We start from the raw sequence: 20,626 nt of genomic DNA, 5'->3' as shown, positions 1-20,626 counted from the left end.
TTTTTTTGACCTGTGGCACATTAAAGAAAGGAGCTCAAAACAATTTCATCCCTTTCAAACACAGTGGGCCAAATTCCTGGCTAGCACGAAACACCACATATCCACTGAAATCGGTGGAGCTCCGCCAGTTCAGCTGAGAACTTGGCTTTGCTTGTCAGTTCATTCAGCAGTGATTGCACTTGACGTGCAGCACAGAACAAGCATTTGTTTTTAAAAGAAAACAGTGGAGTCTTTCAGTGCTAACCCAGCCTATAAATAGTCCCGATTCCAAGAACGGGATTAACTGTCCTTAACTCAGACTCCTATGCATTAGTGCAAAGGGAGAGGAGGAGGAAAAGAAAGCGTATTCTTCTGTCCTTGGCACAATGACGACAGATCTCAGCACTCCAGACAAGAAATGACGGTCTGTAGAGCGAGGTGACCTTGCTTTTTGTTAGAACCTATAATTGAATCTACATGTATGACCTTAATGCACTTACAAGGACTTTCAGCACCCCTGAGCACCATGTAGTCGCCTTTCCTCATAATACGTCTTTACCACCCGAAGCGCCCAGGGACACTTCACTGGTTTCTCACAGAGCCCGAACGGACTGTACCAATCTCAGCTAGACCTTCCTAAAAACATTTCTTATGCGGTGGCTGGTGGCACAGCCAGGCTCACACTGGGGTTTGGGATTGTTTTCTAGACACTGAGCCAAAAACTGGCATAGATGGGTTAGAGGAAAACAGACAAGCCAAAACATGGCCCATGTCCATGCCTTTGGACAGCAGCTGAAGATCAGAACAAGTCAGCACAAATGAATCTGTAAAGCTCCCCTTCCCCTCTTGTTTTGAAACGCAGCATGGAAAATTGAAATGATCATTTATTGTCCTTTTCTTTCTTGCAACATTATGCCAAGTGTGGGAGCTACCCCTTGCATAAGTTTTAGCCTGCAAGTTAGATTGCAGCACTTTTCCTCCCAGCTTTTTCAGTTCATACATGTTCACTGTAATTGGATGAAGCAAATCTTGTTTAAGATTTGATTGAAAAAAATAAATAAATATATATATATATATAGGTGAAACTTACGCTTATCACATAATGCAAGCCACACATTGAACTAATCAGATCAGAAGAAACAGAACCACATTCATTGTGAACCCCCACATTTATAAATACAGATTGCTTTTCAACTAATATTTTGCCATATTTGCTTTAAAAGGTACAATTTCAGTATTTCTATCAACAAATCCATAAAAAGCAGACCCTATGGCTATACCCCTGAACTTTGCAATTGAGAATACTGGGCAAAGTGTTCAAATATCCCTGCATAACCACATTACATAAAGCTACTCCACACACAGAGTTTTTTAAGTGCAAAAGTCCAGGCAGACCTGCTGCCAGTACAGAAACTAACCCCGGGCACGTGATTCCGGGAATGCTGCAGGTCATGAGTCAGACACTGATGTGCACAGCATGCTGTACACTGACCTCCCAACTCACTCACCTGGAGGAAATCATAGTAAAAGCCTTTTCCCATTATAATCTTTCCTGTATATTTTGTTTCCTATGTGCTGTACTGCTGGGCAGGGTAAAAAAGTGTGACAGCGCAGCAGGAGCTACGAAACTTTGGCACTTCAAAAAGGAAAAGCAAGAAAAGAAAGCCTTGAGAAAATGCAAAACTACCCTTACACCTGGATTTTGGCTCCAGTCTGATCAAGAATGCCCCCTACCTCTTCCTTGGAGTGGCTTTTAAGCATTCTAAGCACAACCCCCCAATATGCTGCCTGAAAAACCCTGGTTTAGCCTTTAATTTGAGGCTTTGTCATTTGACTGGGGGGAAGGCAATCAGGACGAGGCTTTGGACCACGCTGCTCAAAACATGACACCAGACACACCAAAAGTCCAGGCTGATTGTATGAAGCAATTAAAGTAGTGTTTACTATTCCCTGACAGTTAACATGTTGGACTGACCTTTCATTTACTGCTTAGTACTGAACATTAAGCCACAAAATTACTTATGCTTTGCGTTTAGTACTGGCATCAAAACTAACAGCATTAGATAGCTATTCCCCCTGCGAGACGCACGTTCCCTCCGCCAGCTGTGCCTGTACTTTTATAAGCATTGTTTTTCACATTTAACCTCAATTCCATAGGTTGCGTTCATCCCTTAACACCACCATTAGGATTTACTGGTAACACTGCTCCAAAATGTAAAAAAAAAATATACGCAAAACATCCAGAGTGGTGCCATTGGTAAAATTACATCCCTTCCTTACAGGCTGGCAGAGATGAAAAGGCTGGCATGCTCACAGGTCCCCACAGCAGATCCCAGCCAGATGGCAGGAGGGAAGTACAGGAGCTACAGAGGAAAACTTGGTTTACTCTCTCTCCTTCTAGCTACGTGCATCAGCCCCGTTATAAAAGGAGGCACAAGATGCCTTTCTAGAGGGCCTGGCAGCTGGGCAGCTGGAATACTCTCTGAAATGGGCAAGTTCCCATTCACAGCCACAGGCTGAAGGCAGGCAGGGAGGACCTACATTTGCCATTCCCATTGGCAGCGCTCTCACAGGGCAGGGAGAGGTAAACACACCAGCAGAGCAGCTTTGCCAACATGCTTCTGAATGAACGTAGCGCTCTGACTGTAAAATTATAGTTATCTTTCACTGCAGTTTGGTCAGACACTTGGCAACACCCATGATTCTGCCTTTTCACAACAAATTTAGGATTTTGGGTCACTGCTTGCCTCGTCCAACACAAACCTGGGGCTTTTCCGTTTGCCTCTGTGTTCTCTGCAGCTTCCAGTTGTAGTCCAGTCTTGCTCCAAGACGGCTGTGGGACGTACTCCTCAAATACTGATGAACCTCCCTCCCCACCCTTCCATCAGATCTGCCGAGTTTTTTTCATCACACATTTTTAAACCTTTACTTGTCACGTCTGTTTTGAGACAGGGAGGGGTGCTGTGAATACAGTCAGTGAATATCTAGCATTTAGCTCGTATTTATTAATGTTCTGGTCAGGATACAAGTATTTCATTATGGGATCTCCTGTCATCACTGTTTTTTTGTTTTGTTTTTGTTTTTCATATTCTCAAGGACTATTTAAATCTAAATCTCCATACTTATACTGAAATTACCAAGTTTATTTTCCCCTGGTTCAAATACTTCCACTACAGATTCAAAAGGGCAAATTTCCAAAATTTTCAGAGGCAGCTCAGCATGCTAACTGTGATAAAATCACTTCTGATTTGAATGTGCCTTTTTTTTTTTTTTTTTTTTACTTCCAGAAAGGTTTTTTGTGTAACCAATATGCCAGCTCATTATTATTATATAACTGCTAATAGAAGACAATTTAATGTATTTAAAAATATATATATTATTAAAAAAAAAAAAAAGAAGAAACCTTTCAAACAAGGTTGCAATTGTATTTAATGAACATTTTGCTTTTAACAGCAATTTGCCAGTTTAAACAGCATAGAGCTTACAATGCTTAATTAGTGAAGAGGTTATAGTGCTTATAAAGTTGTATCTAAAATATACCTTATTCATTCTCTATTGAACAACATTTTTAAGACAGTCTAATGGTATAATTACATGCTATACAGTAGCAGCATGTTCACACCACTACAGTTAAGGCCGTGTCAGCATTCTTGTGAACCTTTGTCAGGGTTTGAACACATCAGCCACAAAATTACAACACAGTTTGAAAAAAATGAGACATCCAAGATCTCATTCTTGTAACAACTTCAGTCAAATAAGAATAAAAAAGTAAACCACATGTAATAAAGGACTCCACCCAAATTTATTTTGGATGATTGCTGCCTTTGCAAGACGTGCTCAAAATTTCCAAAAAGAAATTTAAAAGAAGTTAGTTAAGTTGACAGCACAGTCTAATCAGGTTTAGATGAATCTGAGTGCAAAGTGTTGTAAAGTGGGTGCCACAAACGCACAATAACCACTTCTCACATACTGCACACATTTTCACATACACAAGGCTGCTTCTGTGTAAATATTTAGACTGGCAGGTAAAAGCAGTTCCACCACCAAGTGAATAATTAAAACTATTCATCTCGAGTTGTACACACTTAACTGGTCACAATGAAAGTAAATTGTTTGCCAAGTCAGCACAGTCAGCACACTGGCTACTGAGGTACCATGTTATTTCCTACAGTTAGGATAAGAAACACCAACATCTGAATTTTTATGCCATTCATGCCTTGATAATTCAAGAGGGACTCCTCATTCCGCTCACCATGCTGAAACCATTTGTTGAAGTAAAGAAGGCAGATCAGGCCAAATACTGTACAGAAAGCACAACAGTTTCTTTCGTGGGATGCTACAGGCTGCCTAAGGAAACTCACCCTCAGTTCATGCCCAAATGATCTCCTGACATTAATAATTTAAAGCTTTATATTGCCACATGATTTGATTAAAAGAAATCTCTAGTCAGGGATTTACTTAAACATGGTCTACCTCAGTTTAGAAGAACATGGTAAAGAGTATCTGCAAATGCTTTCTTGAAACATTACCAAATGAAAATGTGCTTTAGGTGCTGAATTGCCATAGAACTGTTATAAGCTAATGAAACTGTGGAGCTGCAGAACCAAGCTCTTTACATATCACTTGCTTATTTATTGTTTCTACACTTTCCCATTCCAGAAATTTTCCTTCTTGTGACCATCATTTTTGGAAGCACTCCATTGCATACTTTTCAGACTTAAATATAGGTATATAAGACTGAAAAAGAGTTGCCTATTTCAAGCTTCATGTACAACGCATATGCACATCTATTAATAAAAACTCGTCTAAACATCTATTTGTTCTTTGGACCAACTCCAGTCTCCTTAGGTGACTGTAACATTTCTTATAAACCTTTCATGGAAGATTTAAAAAGTACTTCAAGACAAACAAACAAAAAGAATACAACAATTAAAACAACAACAGCACAGAAATGGAAAGAGGAAAAAGTAGAGCCATTCCACACCAAATTCACTGCCGGTGCCGGCTGGCTGAGTCCTCTTCAAGTCTGCTTTCTGTCTTCTTGCACAGTTTCTTTTGTCTCATGCTCTTAAAAGGGAGCTGCAAGGCCAACATAAGGGGATTCCATGTATGCTCATGAACACGGGTCACACTAAAATTCTTCTTAAGAAGGGAACCAATTTATATATGGCCTATTTCAGCTCTGTCCTATCAGACCTTCTATGCAGAGGCACCTGTAAAACAAGGATAACAGGACTTCTCTACTTCAGAAAGTTGCAATGAGAACAAATGCATTTATGAGTGCCTGGACCAAGGTCACAGAAATAAGGGCTACATCAGTACCTAAAATACAGCCTTGCCTTCTCCTGCCAATCCCTGCAAACACAACAGGGAAAAGACAAGAACAATCACAAGTAATGTTGGTAATGGAGGTCTTTCTGACACTAAATGGTAGTGGCTGATTTAGTTCAGCAGAATTAAATTTAATTTAAAAAAAATCAAAAAAAACAAAACACAACTTTTTAAAAGGGATCAACACAAGTCAGCTTAAGAAATTGTACAAGAATGACCTGAATTGTATCCTGGTACTCAATACAAGCAGTTTGAGAATTTGTCCACATCTAATGATCATCCACATAAATCCATATCTAAGCATGTATATTGGTTGTACAAGGGGGAAAAATAGTGAAGCCTCAGTTTCCATTTTCCTCAGTTTCCATTTTTACGTTCTGAATATGGGAAACTGGGCATGGATCACAGACAAATATCAAGTTTCCTGTGATGAAGAATGATACAGCATGTTAATAGGCAGAAATCAGTTATTGCATCAAGGTTCACCTGTAATCCATGAATTTCTTAAAGGTATCACTAGCTATCATCATGTAAAGAGATCTTCATTCCTAACTTTGAATCCCTTGTCTTTCATTGCGCTATTAAGAACAAATTCCTCAAAACTTTCAAGATAAAGTGAAGCAGAAGTTTCAGCTACAGAAATGTAGTGCAAAAGGTTCAGTTTGGCACTGCAACATTACGGACAGACAGTAATTTATGGTAAACTTGGTTTAGATTTGGAAAAAGAGAATCCTATATTTGAACCAATATTGTCAAATGTATTGCATACTATTGTAACTTCACAGTAATCAAAAAAGAGACATCAAGGTTTCTATAGAAGCAGCAATCACAGATTGCAGTAAAGTATACCACTGAAGGGAAAAAAATTGCATTTTGGCAATTTCATAGTCAAGTGTTCCTTATGCTCCTCCGACAGTCATTTGTCAGATATTTTCCTATGTAAAAGGTGCATATTGTTTCTCCTCAGTCCTCGTGAGACTTCTCTGCAATGACTTTGCATTCATACTGAAAAACACAAGTTGACAAAAACAACAATAGTCATTTACATAAATAATGAAAAAGACTATGAAGGAGAATTTTCTACAAAATGAGTGGTAAGATAGCTCATTTTACGCTTCACCCAGGTAAGTTTGGTCTCCCTAGGTTCTGTGCACCTGCTGTTGGCTGCAATTTCTGCCTCCGTGAGCAGCAGACTCAGGGGATGGCTTGACTTCTCCCCATACCTGGTGTTCTTATTTAGCTCCTAGTCTTAAGATGACTAAAAGAATGCAACTGAGGGTACAGAGCAAAACCATGGGCTGACTAACAGTGTTAATGGCTCAACTAACTAGATCAAAAACCAAAGATTACCAGTTACTACCTTACTCCTCCACCTCAATTCAAATAACCTATTGGTATCTCTGAAGAAAACAATGACGTGGATTATATCTACCACTAGAAGGCAGTCAATCCTCCCCTCCAAACTTACCATTGCCAGCTGCCTGCCGATGTTGCCCATAGTTATTCCACCAGCAAAAAATATACATGGCAACCAGGAACGAACATAAAGAAAATCTGGAGATGTGTATCTGGAAAAAATACATTTTTTAGCTCAATCTTGTGCAATACATAGAGACCTCCAATCACAGGAGACAAGATTTAAATAACAGGACATGTCAACTCAAAAAGCTACTGTTATAGAAACTTAATTGCTTACAGCAAATAACAAATGAGGCTTCTTACTGATTATAAACCCATTCGTTAAATTAAAAAAAAAAAAAGCATGGTTGGTAATGGCAGCAATTTTATTGAAATAACTCCCAACTAAAAAACTTACTTACAAACACAAAGCTTTCACAAATTTATTTTACACTCCAAATTAAGTGCTGGCAGCTTTGGAAGTTGTGACAAATTCTGCCCCTTCAGTTATCTTGATTTTATTGTATAGCTTCATAATTTAGCCTTAAAGAATTAAAATACTTACTGATAAACTCCATTGTAGACCAGAAACTGTGACACCAATGTGGCCAAGAAAGCAATTCCTACTCCAAGACCAAAGCCACTTCGTGATCTATCAAATGTCCACCACAGTCCAATTGACAGTGCTGCTAATGTTAGAGACAACTGGATATTGTTGGCAAAATCCACTTTCTGGGTTAATTGTTAAGGAGAAGCTTGGAAATATCAAATACAAATGTAAAGCAGTTCTCTTAATTCCTTTTATCATATTTTGGCACAACAGGTATTTTGTCTTACAATAAAAAAATACAGCTCTAACTGTATCAGCTACCATATAGCTATCAGGTATAAAGAAAAAAGTTATTTCTCACTCTTACTTCAATTGCAATTATGTTTAATTTACACACTAGTTTACATTCAGCAAAACATTAAAAAATAACACTTTCGATAGAACAAAACGTAAATAATATTAATGTGAAAGTATTCAACACTGAAATTCAGTTTTTATTAAACCTGCAATGAAATTGTGAGTTGCTTGAGACACCTTTGCAGTACCTCACCTTCTTCAAAATGTTTTGGAAATACTAACTCATCCTCACTAGTCCTTTCCAAAATAGATTATTAAAAAAGAGGCTGTCAAGTTTCATAAGCCTTAAAGAAAATTTACAGGATAACAATGTAAAACCGCTGTCCTATTTTCTCACACAGGCCTGGAGAGAGACCTACAGGAAATTAGAAAAGTTCAACTAGCAAATAAATTAATTAATTACAGGATAAAAATCAATAGCATCAGAAGAAAAAAAAAGTCAAACGAACAAAACCCACACCAAATATGGCAATGTGCAGAACGAGTAATAAACTGAAAAGAAAGCTGTCTGGAGAGCTGTCAAGGAAGAAACACAGACAGTACATTAATGATATTCTGGAATATGTGTAACAGCTGTTAGAAAACTGCAAGATGGTTTGCTGCATATAATCTGACCCATGCAGAGAGAAGCTGTCAACTCTCTTCCATTCTTAAAAGAAGTGAAGTTGTACGTGCTTACAGATCAGGTATGGTCCAAGGCTGGTGGGAACCAACCTTGGATTCCTTTTTGTAACAAATCTTTGACAAAAAAGCAAGGTTTGTCTGGGACAGCAAGAGTGACTCTGAACTTCAGCAACTCCAGCTCATCTGAACATACTGCACAGGATGGCTTGCAGGAACAAAAACCATAAAGTAAAAACCATTTAAAGGGCCAAGTCACCTCAGTAAGAATTCAGCCAGCCCTTACATTGCTCACTTAACTTGTGCTCTTCTCCTGGAAATGAGGAGATTCAGTAGCACACAATCAGAAACTTCTTAGCGCTCCCACCCCCCAGATTTCTGGTGCTGGAGCTGACACTGAAAGAATTGATAGTTCCAGAGATGATAAGTTTTCTTTCTGATCCATTTATAAGAACCCCATTTTTACAGACAAACACAGGTTTTACCTAGCAGAGGAGGCACTAGATATGACTACACAAAACCACTGAGACCATGCTGCCAGTAAGGTGCACCAATCCACATGACAAACGCCCTGTTGTGATCCAGCATGCCCCCAGCACTACCAGGTGCTTCAAAGGGGAGGAACACCAGTTTCCAGCACACTTGTGCAAGGTTGCACATGAACAGATACACAAATAGGAAGAAGATAATGTAGTGAAACACACGGAGCAACTTCTAATTGCTCTTAGTGAATGGCCACAGGAATGATAACATTCTCTGCAAAGTGCATGTGCTTCACATATACCCTGTAAGTACTTCTTGCTTCCTGGGCTGCATCAACAGAGGAGCGACCAGCAGGGAGAGAGGGAAACGTCCTCCTCTGCTCTGCCCTTGTGAGGCCCCACCTGGAGTCCTGCATCCAGCTCTGGGGCCCCCAGCATGAGAAAGATGTAGAGACTCTGTTAGAGAGGGTCCACAGGAGGTCCACAAAGTAGATCAGAGGGCTGGAACACCCACCTCTCCTATGAAAAAAGGCTGAGAGAGCTGGGGATTTTCAGCCTGGAGAAGAGAAGGCTCCAGGGAGACCTCATTGCAGCCTTTCAGTACTTAAAAGGGGCCTCCAAAAAAAACAGAGAGCGACTCTTTGCTCAGTCAGATGAAGACAGGACAAGGCGGAATGGTTTTAAACTGAAAGAGGGGAGATTTAGATTAGATGTTAGGAGGAAATTATTCACTCAGAGGGTGGTGAGGCACTGGAACAGGCTGCCCAGAGAGGCTGTGGGTGCCAAATCTGTGGAGGTGCGTATATGGGGGGTTGGAACTAGATGATCTTTACGGTCCCTTCCAACCCAAGCTGTTCTACGGTTCTATGACTTCCCTACACTTTCAGAGATAATAAAGACTAAAAGACAAAGCCCAATATTGAGGCATTTCTAAGAAAAGCTTTTTCAGAACCAAAAAATGCGAGACTTACCACCTCCAATAACGCTATCACAGTAAGACATATTCTGCGTTTCCCTTGCAAACATGCTGCATGTTATATTTTAACAACAATTCACCATGACTACGTAAGCTTTGTTTTACTTGAAACCTATTTGTTATCGCCAATTTCATTAGAATATAGGATACAGCGCTGGCATGATTTATTCCCACAAAGACTGCTACACATCGCATTACACTGGACCATTCTCTCTTAAATTTATGTGGCTCTCCCAGATGTCTGTCCATGCATGGGTACAATAACCCAATCACAGCTGTGGAAACATGAAAGAAATAAGGCCCAAAAGTTAAAGTACTGGCAATATTTAACTAAAACAAAGACTACCCAGACAATTATTGTAACTAAAACAAACATTTTAAGCATACATGGTACAAAACACACATTGCAACAAAACAGAATTTCAAATAATTTCATTATTCAACAAAGCCCTTTATTAATCCATTATTATTGTTATAACCCATATAGCCCATTAGTTAACAAAGTTCAGCAGCATTGTCAACCACAGCAGCAGTGACGTAACAGAAGTAGTAAAACTGAGCTGATTTGAACTAAGGGCTGAGGCTCAAAGCACTCTGCACCCTACCAGAATCTGCACTCTTACAGCATAGTTCTAGAAGAACAGTAATAGCTTGCAGGCTGGCACTTCTGAAAATCCCATGTATCAAAGATGCACGTTAAAATAACAGCAAAACAAACACACCACAGTAAGGGCAAACCATCCTCTTTAATGTCAGTATTTTCTGTCTTCTCTTGTTGTTGTTACAAGCAGTCTCTGTTTGCATAACGTTTTTATTTTCTTCAGTGCTACTATAAAGGCTCACACAGAAGAAGGAAAGCCAAGAATCTGCAGTAGCTGTTGAATACTAAAAGCAAACAGGACTTTCAACCCCAGGGAACTGCTATGCTCTTTGAACACTTCTTCATAAATTTATTCTGTACTGCAGTTGCAGTGAAAAAGACTGTTACCAACACAGCTGAGGATTAACACTGCTGCTTAAAGTTAAACTGGTGCTGCAGAAGAGAGGCAGAGGCTGAGTAATTGGCGTGGACTGTAGCACCCTCAGTTTGGCATGCTGCTGGAGGTATGTTATGGCAAATGCTCTTTATTCAGACAGAGAGGAACCTGATCTCCATGATTCAGGAAAATAAATCACCAGTAAGGCTAGAGAGGAAAAAAAATCTTCCATGAGCAATTTTCTTGCCAAAGGCATTGGGCCAAACTGATGACTAATAACAGGGATGGATGAAAGGACTTCTCTGAAAGCAACCTCGATTACCACTGGTTATAAATATGCAAAACACCTTTATTCTGTTCATAATAATAAACCATACTGCAAAGAAATGTTCGTGTCACTTCTAGGAAGGCTGTCCAAGTATAAATGATAAGAAAATGGGTGAATTATCAACATGTACCATAGAGATTGCCTGTCTGTATGCTAGCAGAGGGGATAAGGAAGGTAAATGGAAAAGACTGATAATAAAAGGGAAAGAACTAGAACTTTAGCAGGTGTCACTCTGGGAAAAGCCAATTAAGTAATATCTTTAAATCAGGTGGTTTAAAAGCAAGTAGTGCAAATATCTAACAGATGACTGTATTTTACAAACAATATCCAGTCCTTCCATCAAAACCACCAACACATGAGAAGCCTTTTGACTTCCCTGTACACAGCTGCAGATGGTGTTCTCAAACAAACCAAGAGTGCCTAGGGTACAACCTGATGCAAACAGTTCACAGTTCAGACTTTACGGTGAACTTTACATGTTGCTGCTGCAAGATGGGATTCTGTTGGTTTTAACCCCCAGAGAAACCCTGAATGAGAAATAGAAAGTAGTACTGCTACAATAGTGTGAACATGGTTTTAACAGAACACAAAGTGTACTATTGGTCCTTCTGTCTCTTTTCAACCATGTCACCCTTCTCACATTGTAAGCCTCACAGACATGGGACATGCATTTTCCAAGTAATAATTACAGACAGCTACATCCACATGCTAAGAACCACAACACATTAAATCATTCCTACACAGAAAGCCATTGAAAAACTGTTGACTAACTGAACTCTGTCACAACTATAACAGTGTTCAAACCAAACTTCTCCATACATAAAAGACCATTTCTTTACCAGATGTGTTTGTCTAGACAACCACTTTAAAGTTTAAAGAAAAATCCAGAATACAGTCCAAAAAACTAATCCATGATCACAGGAAAACAAGAGAAAGAGGAGTAAAACAACCAGCAGATAAAGTAGGTATGTAACTTTGGCCATAATATGCCAAATGCATTTCCACAGTAGAACAAAACTGACGGATTCAGAGAGCTATTTCAACAAGCTATCACAAGGAAAGCATTTAGATGAGCAGGAAAAAAAGAAAAAAAAAAAAAGAAAAAGAGAGGCTTAAATATTATCACCAGCACAACAGTATCAACTCAAAAACTCATTCATTGATTCTCCTCATCTCCATGCCCATGGCTAGGGGTTGATGATCTTTAAGATCCCTTTGAACCCGAAGCATTCTACGATGCTATGATTAATATCCAGAAAAGTGAGCTTCTCAATCTTATTAAAACTATCTCTGAGAAGATGCTGCATTTACTGTGCAGGTTCATTAAATCAGAATTCCTCCAGACCTCGCTGCTAAGGATATTCCCTTAGTGAAGTGTAAAATCGACCCACATGATCAACAATCTTCAAAGCCAAGTAGAAAGCCTAACTCCATCAGATTTGTACTTGATACTTGAAGATGAAAGAAATGGAAAAAGGGGTATTTTTTACTACATACAGTAGACATCTCACTTAAACTAGTTCCCAAATCACACAAAAAAGCTTCAACTCCCTACATGGTTATGGGAGAAACGAAGCATGTTCACATCATCCGACTTGAAATATGAATCTAACTGAGGTGCTCTGTTCTGTAACGGGCTTCTGCAACTGCAAACTGCATATCTGGCCTTTACTCCCTGAGACACAGTCAGGTTTCTGAACTTCACACAGCTAAAGCAATACCTCAAACTGGACTGAGGAACAAATGGAAAGCTGGACCACAAAACGGAGCATTACTGGGGGTGGTTCACTGTGCTCAAAAACAAGCTGCAGTGTGCAGAAATCCGATGTTTCCAGGCTGTTTCCTATGGGCTGCCTGTAGAGCATATTCCTGTAACCAGCCCTCAAGTTACAAGTGTCACCACCCTCCCAGAAGAAAAAGCAAAGGTTATACTCTGCTAACAATATTACAGTGTAATGAGTTAGCAGGACAATATTTTTTGGACACACACACACTATTTGTGAATACCCAGTGCGATCTGGATAGCAATAGCTTAGAAAAGGCAATGTGACTGAAGAGAAATTTTTATTTTCCACACCTTTCAAACAAAGCTTTTTGCAACTATAACTACCTATCCAATCTTTCATCTCCATGCCAGGCATAAATACACAACTGAACTTACCTGACGCTGTGCCACAGCAAGGTGGCACCCACCAAGCTGAGGAGAAGATGCTTGTGATCACATCAGGGGGGAAGAGAGTAACGTTTCTCTGGATCTGAAGCAAGTTTAATACTAATGCAAGAAATACGCCAATAAAAAACAGCACTATACCACGAATTACCAAATTCATGCCACGACTGGTTACAGATGAAATGTATGGACCACACTTTTTTGGTAAGGTTGGCATTGCGTCATTTTCCGCCATGACTTCTTATGCTCTCAGAGGCATCCGACAGGCTGGCTGAGGAGGATTCACTTGTAGGCAGTATTTTGACTCTCCTCAATTAGGAGATAGCCAAACCCTGAAAAATAATAAAACGACGGTGAAAAATTCAGATGTAAAAAACATTATACATAGTTCTCCTAAATAAATCAGAAATTGGGTTTTATATTTTTTTCTGAATTTTTTGAAGAGGCAATTTGTCTTTTGAGAGCGGAACCAACCACAGCTGCAAAAGTGCCTTACAAAGAAAACAGGTTTTACAAATTGCTTTATCTACTAGGAAACAAGGAAGAAAATGTGGGATAGACAGCTAGGAATGCAAAACCACAGAAGTGGGAAAAATAAAACTGATATCAGATGGAAGAAAGGCTTGCTTCACAGTAACAGTAAATTTTGTCTTAATTCCCTCCTTTAAACAACTGGAGATTATGTAATTCAGAAATAAGACAGCCCTTGGTTTCAAGTTAGCCACAGGGGTTCACAGATCTTTCTTCTTGAAGAGAAGCCAGAAAACATTTCTCAACTGGAAAGTGAAATCTGAGGAATATTTTTCAGGATGGAGACAAAATTTCAGCAATCCCAGAGTGCACCAATTTGCGTAATCCCAGATAAAGAGCAAATAACTTGCTGAACCAGAAAAGTAACCCCAGTACAGAGAAAATGTTTACCAAAGGAACATTTTGTCAAAGCTACCATCCATTATTACGAACTATAATTGTAGACAGGCAGAAAAGAATCTGAGAGCAAAGGGAAAAAGGAGCTCCACCTGCCTGTGCCCTGGATGGCTTCCTACATGAATAACTCTGCAGGCACTACGTGAATGGCAGAGTTCCCATCCCAATCACTCTTTTTTAAAAAACAAAACTGTCAGTCAAGAGTCTTGTTATACACGGATTCGGTGCCACATTCGTGTATAACAACAGTTTTGATCGGCAGCTTAGCCACCTGGAACTCAAAAAAAAAAAAAAGAAAAAGAAAAAGCCCTGACATTGTTTTTAAATTTGAAACTGCCAGCTGGTGGCAGCTTCTGTAAACTCTTACTTATGGCCACGGGCACAGAAGGGGAGCCAAAACAGTGGGTGCATCCTTCCCCTTCCGCTCAGGTTCAGCGGATCCAGAGGAGGCTCTCTGAAGATGTAAGGGCAGCGCCGAGGCACCTGCCTTCCCTTTTGCTGACCAAATGCCAAAAAGCAAGTGAAATGCATCCAGGCTAGCTAAGACACTATGGATACCTCCAGCAGCGACACAATGCCATGCTGAGGTATCCTCCAGCACTAAAAAAAAATTCCAAGAGGCAAAACAAAAGAAGATTAAAATTAAAAAAAAATGTTCTTATCACACCTAACTTCCCACTGGCAGTTTGAGGAGGCAGCAGAGCCCTCCCAAGAACACAGGATCTCTTCTATGCAGCTGCTTCTGAACGATATTTGTAATCAGGATCACGTCTTGGGGAGGCGGAGGGGAAAGACGGCAACCACAGTGCCTGGCTTCTTACTCAGCACCCTGACTCACACCAAGCATTGAGATGTCTGCATCAACACTGGCACTGCAACACTTCCCCTCCAGCAAAAAGGAGGTGCTCCAGATTTTTTTTCCCTCCTCTGGATGGCATGGCAGTAGAGGCTGGATAATACATTTAGCCTCCAGGAAAGAAAGCAGGGAATCACAAATAAATCACAACTTGAGAAACTCCTCTACAGACTGTGCCCACCTGGCGATGATAGGAGTATTCACAGTCTACAGGGGAGGTCTTAAACGGCACCAGGAACTCTAGGTCTCAACTACAAAAAACAACTCCACACAAATACTGTACCTAATGGGGAAGGGAGGGGTGTTAAACCATTAGGTCCCTTCTTAGCGTTTTTTGTTTGTTAGTTTTTGTTTTTTAAATGTGACCAGAGCTGGCAAGAAAATTTCCAGATTTGGCTCTCCTTGTACAACAAAGTTCCTACTGTAGTGTGCCTATTTAGCTGAGTTCTTCTGGGGCACTCCATATTTGTTTTTTTTTTTTTTCCACCGCCATAAAGCAGTTGCTCACATCCTGTGATCTGTAACTACATTCACATCTTTCTTCTCTCCTGTTAGCAAACTCCTGTTTCTCAGTACCAGCTCCAAACCTTGCATGCCAAATTTTATCCAACATGCATCACTCTGACGCTCGATGCCATTCAGTTCTTCCTGCAGGATACCTTTGTCCTCTTTGACCCTGCAAACATTGCCCAACTTTGGGTCATCAGCAAACACCATTACTACAATTCTGTTTTGTGTATCAAGCTCATCAATTAAAATATTAAGCAAGACCAATGCAGCTCCCAATCTTTGAGGAAATCTATTAATAATTTCCCTGCAGCTATTATTTCCCCATGTTATACCATCTCTTGATATCTCCCTCTAACGAGACTCTGCTTCTTGTAATTCTTTGAATAATCTCCAACTTAATTAAGAAGCATCAGCTGTCCCACTGGGCACTACGTAAAACGTTTTACTGACGTAAAAATTGACCAGATCTTACTCTTTTTTTAAAAAAAAAAAAAAAAAAAAACAAAAACCCTACAAATGTTGATGATCAAATTAAAGTCAATTTTACTCTGGCATAAACCAGTTTCAGAAAATGAAAACCATATTTACCTGATTTCGCACTGAATACACCCTTTGGCAAATACATGATACTTAACAATTAAGACTTATCAAAACATAACAGGTCTTTTCCATGCCAGGGAATTGCTTGCTGCTTTTAGACAAGCCCTGCAGCTGCAAGTCATTCAAGGCACTGCAGACTCCAGCCATGTTTTTACTATGAGGCAAACAGCCCTACCAGCACAAGGACACTTTCAGTGGCTTTATGTCAATGAATGTCTTTATAGCAAGTAATGCCAGATCTCAAATTAGTATGACGCAGTGGTTTCTGTCCTGGTTTCCCACCCTACACATGCTTTTCCCATTTATTTTATTACAGTTCCCAAATTCTGGCTGCTGACTGGCTGCTGGCATGCCAGAGAAATGGCAGAGCAGCGCAAGGTAGCCGACCAAAACTAACGTCAGGACTCTTCAGTGTCTCTGACAGCCTGGGTTTAAGGTTCCCAGGCAAGACATGCTACCTGCATATCAAAGGTATTTACTACTGCTTCCTTTAATGAAAATGGAAATTAGTATTTCCAAAGACATCAATTCTTTTTACTAGACTGGGAAGCTGGCGTACACACAGATGATTGAGACAGCCTGTCTCCTTTCAAGCCTTGTATTTTTTATGTAGGGTTTCCCTTCAGATGGAATAGTTCACACATCGAACTACAACACAACTTCTATGCCTTCATCTCTTGGGAATGAGCACTCAAAGCTGCAAAAACATACAGAAAGCTACAGGCTTGGCACTGTCACAGTCACAACTTCACTTTCCCTCTTCAGTGGCACATGGCCTCGGCCCGAGCTTTTTAACATACCAAATGTACCATGTGAGAGAACCAGATACGATTCGCAAGGCAACCATGCGATGCCTGGCTTTACGCAGAAAGTTAACAAGCAAATTATCACTCCTGACATTTTTAAAACACTTAACTGTCTTTTAATTAGAAGATCCATCCCGCCACTGCTCCCCAGCGCTCCCCAAGCTAACGAAGAGCTCTGCTGTGCAAGTTTCACCAAACTCCTCACATCAGAAGATGTTTTGTGAACAATTTGGTGTACGGAGGGGCCAAGAGAGGAAAGATTTATTTCATTAAGACCAAGCAGGAGCTGAACGCCACGGCGAAACGAAGGGAAACCTCAGGCGGGGAACCCCGCAATGCCGAGCCCTGACCTCCCCACTTCGGCGGGCAGGCGCCGGGCACCTCAGCGGCACTGCCACCGCCGGGACACCGCCTGCGGCCACCTCGAAGCCACCGTGGCGACCGCGGGCAGCGGGCCCAGCCCCGCCGGCAGCACCCTCCGGGAGCAGGGGGAGCCTCTCCCCGCGGCAGGTTCAGCCCTGCCCGGCGGCACCGAGCCCTTGGAGAGCGGTGCCCGAGCCGCAGCCCGCAGGGCACAGCAGGGCAGGGCTGGCAGCCGGTACCAGCGGGGCCGCCCCTGCTGCCTGCGCGGCGCCGGAGCCCCAGGCACCCCGGCCGCGGCGGGGGCTCTGCGCCATCCCCGCCCCGAGGCCCCAAGGCTCCGCACGGCCTGACCCGGCTCGGCTCGGCCCGGCTTTAGGCCGGCCCGGCCGCCCCCCTCCGCCCGGGAGCCGCCGCCGCCGCCGCCCCTGGACTCACTCGGCCTCCGCCATCTTCTGCCTCCCGCGCCAGTCCCCGCCTCGCGCAGCCTCCGCAGCGCCCCGCTGGCAGGGGAGGGCCGGGCACGGCCGGGCCGGCTGCTGCTGGGGACAGGGACAGGGATAGGGATAGGGACAAGGACAGGGATGGGGATAGGGACAGGGCTCTCCCTACGAAGCTCCCGGCCTCGCCCTGCCCGGCCCGCCAGGCAGAGGGGCAGCGAGCATCCCTGAGGCACCAGCGCCCTGCCCTCGAAGCATGGTGTTTGGCTACCAAAACGCGCACGCATTAAAGATCGTTTTCATGTCTAACCGTGTAATTCTTGTATTCTGTGCACTCTGCTGTCTCTTCAGGCCTGTCAGCGTCTGCACGGGTGCGTTAGGTTCAGCTGGACTTCAACGAAGCTGAAGCCGGCTGTGCCCACAAGGTTGGGGTCTGAGAATTGGGGGTAGAAGGAGGGAAAAGTGGGAAGATGGGGTTCCAGCACGCTGTCTGCCAGGCCACGATTCACAGAACATAGGGAAACAGCTGCCACCACTTCCTCTCCGAGTTTCAAAGAAAAAGGAGAAGTGAAAAGGTGAACGCTGTAAAATTAGAATTTACGTGTGCTGGCCAACAGCAACACGTGTGCTGAATAAATGAAGGAGTAACTAGTACAAAAATCAGTAGGATGCTGTTTAAACTGTACAACACTGCTCTGGAAATGGGGTTTGTTACCAAAATGAAAGGCTATAGGCAGCTCGGCTTTTTGTAACGTGCTCATGCTTCCAGCTTATGTAGTTTTAGCCATGTACACAGTGCAATATCCTTAGCAGATTTCAGTAACAGAAACACAGAAGATGAAATACTTGTTTCTCAGCTAAAACTGCTCACCTGAGTCCAGCTGTCTCAAGCACCAGATTCTGCAGAGACTTTCACATGTACTTAACTTTATTGATTAGGGCAAAAATGACACAGCTCATTACTCCAAAAACCACATTTTCATCACCAATTTGTGGCCTTTCAGGAAGAAAGTACAACACGAAGCAGAAAACAATTTGCTTTAACCTTTCTTTACAAGTAGTAAAGGCATAACAGTATTTACTACAACAAGTAGTAAAGGCTGCTATATACATTATTAAATTCATTTATATGTTGTATATATATTCACTGTATCATTGTGTTCATTATTATTCCTCTGAACTTTTTATATTCTCATTGTGTTGATATTTAATACAATTTTTTAAACAATGCTTGTGCATTGCATTTATCCAAACTTAGTATTTCATTGCAAACACTTTGCTGAGCTATCCATATTCCAAGGCCCATTCGCAGCGATTCGCTGCAGTGCAGTTCCTGTTACAAGTCCCAAGATAATGATTGGATAGGATGAAATTTGTTACTCTATTTACTACAGCGGTATCTTTAGTGATAACTTTGGTTTCTTTGTGCTGATACGGATATGTTATGAAAAACACTTTTACCAAACATATAAACTCAAAGAAGATTGTAATAGATGTATTAAGAATAGTAAAGAAAGATTTACAGCAACAGAAACCCATTGTGGTTTATATGAGCAATGCAAGAATTTTCAAATCATTCAGCTTTGGTTTTCTTCACACAGAAACAAAATCTTGTTTTCTCAGTAACCCCTAGCGAGCTACTTGTTTGTGATTTAGATAGTTACTTTTCTGTACTTTAAGTTTGGGATCCAGAAAGACAAACAAAAGGGCATTTTAATCAAATAAAATGGTCTTCCCCGATGTCAGGTAAATTCCTTTGGACAATCACATGTCCAAGGCAGAGCAAAGCAGACCAGAATTGTCAGTCCTTATGCGAGAGCCTAAAAACAGAAATTTTGTGTACTTAAAGTATTAGAGGGGAAAGTGTGGCATAAGTGAATGGTGACTGCAAATGATTGCTGGATCTTTCTTTCTCTAGACACATATATAGTCAGGTGATGATTTGTCTGTCAATAAAATCAGGTTACTTATAGTCACGTCTATAAAATTACAATTCCAATAAAAAATAAGCTGATCATAGGAGAAACACTAGCTATATTAGTATAAGGGTATTAAAAGCAATATATAAGAAAGTAAATAACCAGAGTTGGTATAAATCAGTGCCACTCCAAGAACCTTATTGGCATTGACAATTTATACCAGTTAAAGACTCAGTCCTTATAGCCATCTGGTTACATCGGAGGGTACAATGTCTGATGTCACAAAAGTGGGATGAGCATGAGAAGAAAGCACAGGAAAAAGTCTGAACTGGAAATTGCCAAAATAAATACATCAACAAATAGTTTTGCAAACAAAGGAGATAAACATGACCTGCAGAAAAATGTCATTTGTCCTGACTCTGACTGTAATTGCTATGAAACATCATAGGAAAAGTATCTTTTCTGGAAAGGAACACAGAGTTGTTTCATTACGCTGGCTGCAGAACAAGACAACACAGAACATTCTGGATTTAGTTTGGGGAAATAAATATTTCTGCGGATATGATACATCTGAGAATGAAAGTCTCAGCAAAGCTCATACAAAGCAGAGGAGCCTAGAGTAGCCACTTACCTACAGAAAAAGTGGAATTGTTCTAGCATCCCCAAGAGCCACTTTTAAAAACTGGTGTTGTCAAGGCCATGGTAGCTGCCTGACCCACTGGTTGTGTAAGCCAAGGCCAGCCTACCTGAGGGTGTGCGCACAGCAGGGCAGTGAATGAAAGGAGACAAGACAATGGATGAGTAGACCGAGAAAGAAAGTTAGAGAGACAATGAGAGAATAATAGGTAGAGCTCTACAAGTACAGCCTGCAGAGCCTGAATATTTCTGGCAATCCTTTGAGCAGTTTTCAAGAAGGCTTCATGGGAACTGCGCTGAAGGATGGCTGATGATCAACTGCAGTTTCACAACATGCAAAACCTGTCCCCTCCTCATTCCAAGTTCCAGACAACTGCATCAATACTGCTGTACTTGGGGCCTT

The 20,626-nt window shown here is 41.3% G+C and overlaps 1 protein-coding gene across 4 annotated transcripts; it reads right to left on the bottom strand.

Moving 5' to 3' along the window:
* Window positions 1-3,390: 3,390 nt before the first annotated feature.
* INSIG2 (insulin induced gene 2) lies at window positions 3,391-17,717 on the bottom strand. 4 transcript variants are annotated; one of them, XR_004253407.1, is made up of 7 exons: window positions 17,667-17,717; window positions 13,161-13,501; window positions 9,845-9,969; window positions 7,274-7,440; window positions 6,779-6,878; window positions 5,797-6,315; window positions 5,147-5,192 (listed from the first exon to the last, which is right to left on the bottom strand). XR_004253407.1 is itself a non-coding variant. In XM_032190272.1 (6 exons), the coding sequence occupies exons 2-6, from the start codon at window positions 13,402-13,404 to the stop codon at window positions 5,151-5,153; spliced, it is 678 nt and encodes a 225-aa protein (XP_032046163.1). In that variant the 5' UTR covers window positions 13,405-13,501; window positions 17,667-17,717; the 3' UTR covers window positions 3,391-5,150. The 4 variants fall into 4 exon arrangements, 3 of the variants coding, with proteins under 3 accessions (XP_032046163.1, XP_032046162.1, XP_032046164.1); XM_032190272.1 differs by lacking the exon at window positions 5,797-6,315 and having other exon boundaries at window positions 3,391-5,192; XM_032190271.1 differs by lacking the exon at window positions 5,147-5,192 and having other exon boundaries at window positions 5,478-6,315.
* Between the last annotated feature and the right edge of the window lie 2,909 nt (window positions 17,718-20,626).

Source organism: Aythya fuligula, chromosome 6, assembly GCF_009819795.1.
Source record: "Aythya fuligula isolate bAytFul2 chromosome 6, bAytFul2.pri, whole genome shotgun sequence".
Taxonomy (NCBI): domain Eukaryota; kingdom Metazoa; phylum Chordata; class Aves; order Anseriformes; family Anatidae; genus Aythya; species Aythya fuligula.
Note: the sequence above shows the minus strand (reverse complement) of the source record. Positions and strands in the feature narration are given on the sequence as shown.

What these genes read in the sequence shown, in the direction of transcription:
- INSIG2 (XM_032190272.1), bottom strand. Translation starts at nt 13,404, where the DNA reads ATGGCGGAAAATGACGCAATGCCAACCTTACCAAAAAAGTGTGGTCCA. An exon ending in GAATAAATCATGCCAGCGCT is followed by an intron (nt 7,441 to 9,844) that starts GTATCCTATATT and finishes CAATTAACCCAG; the next exon opens with AAAGTGGATTTTGCCAACAA. An exon ending in TCGGCAGGCAGCTGGCAATG is followed by an intron (nt 5,193 to 6,778) that starts GTAAGTTTGGAG and finishes CTTGTTTTACAG; the next exon opens with GTGCCTCTGCATAGAAGGTC.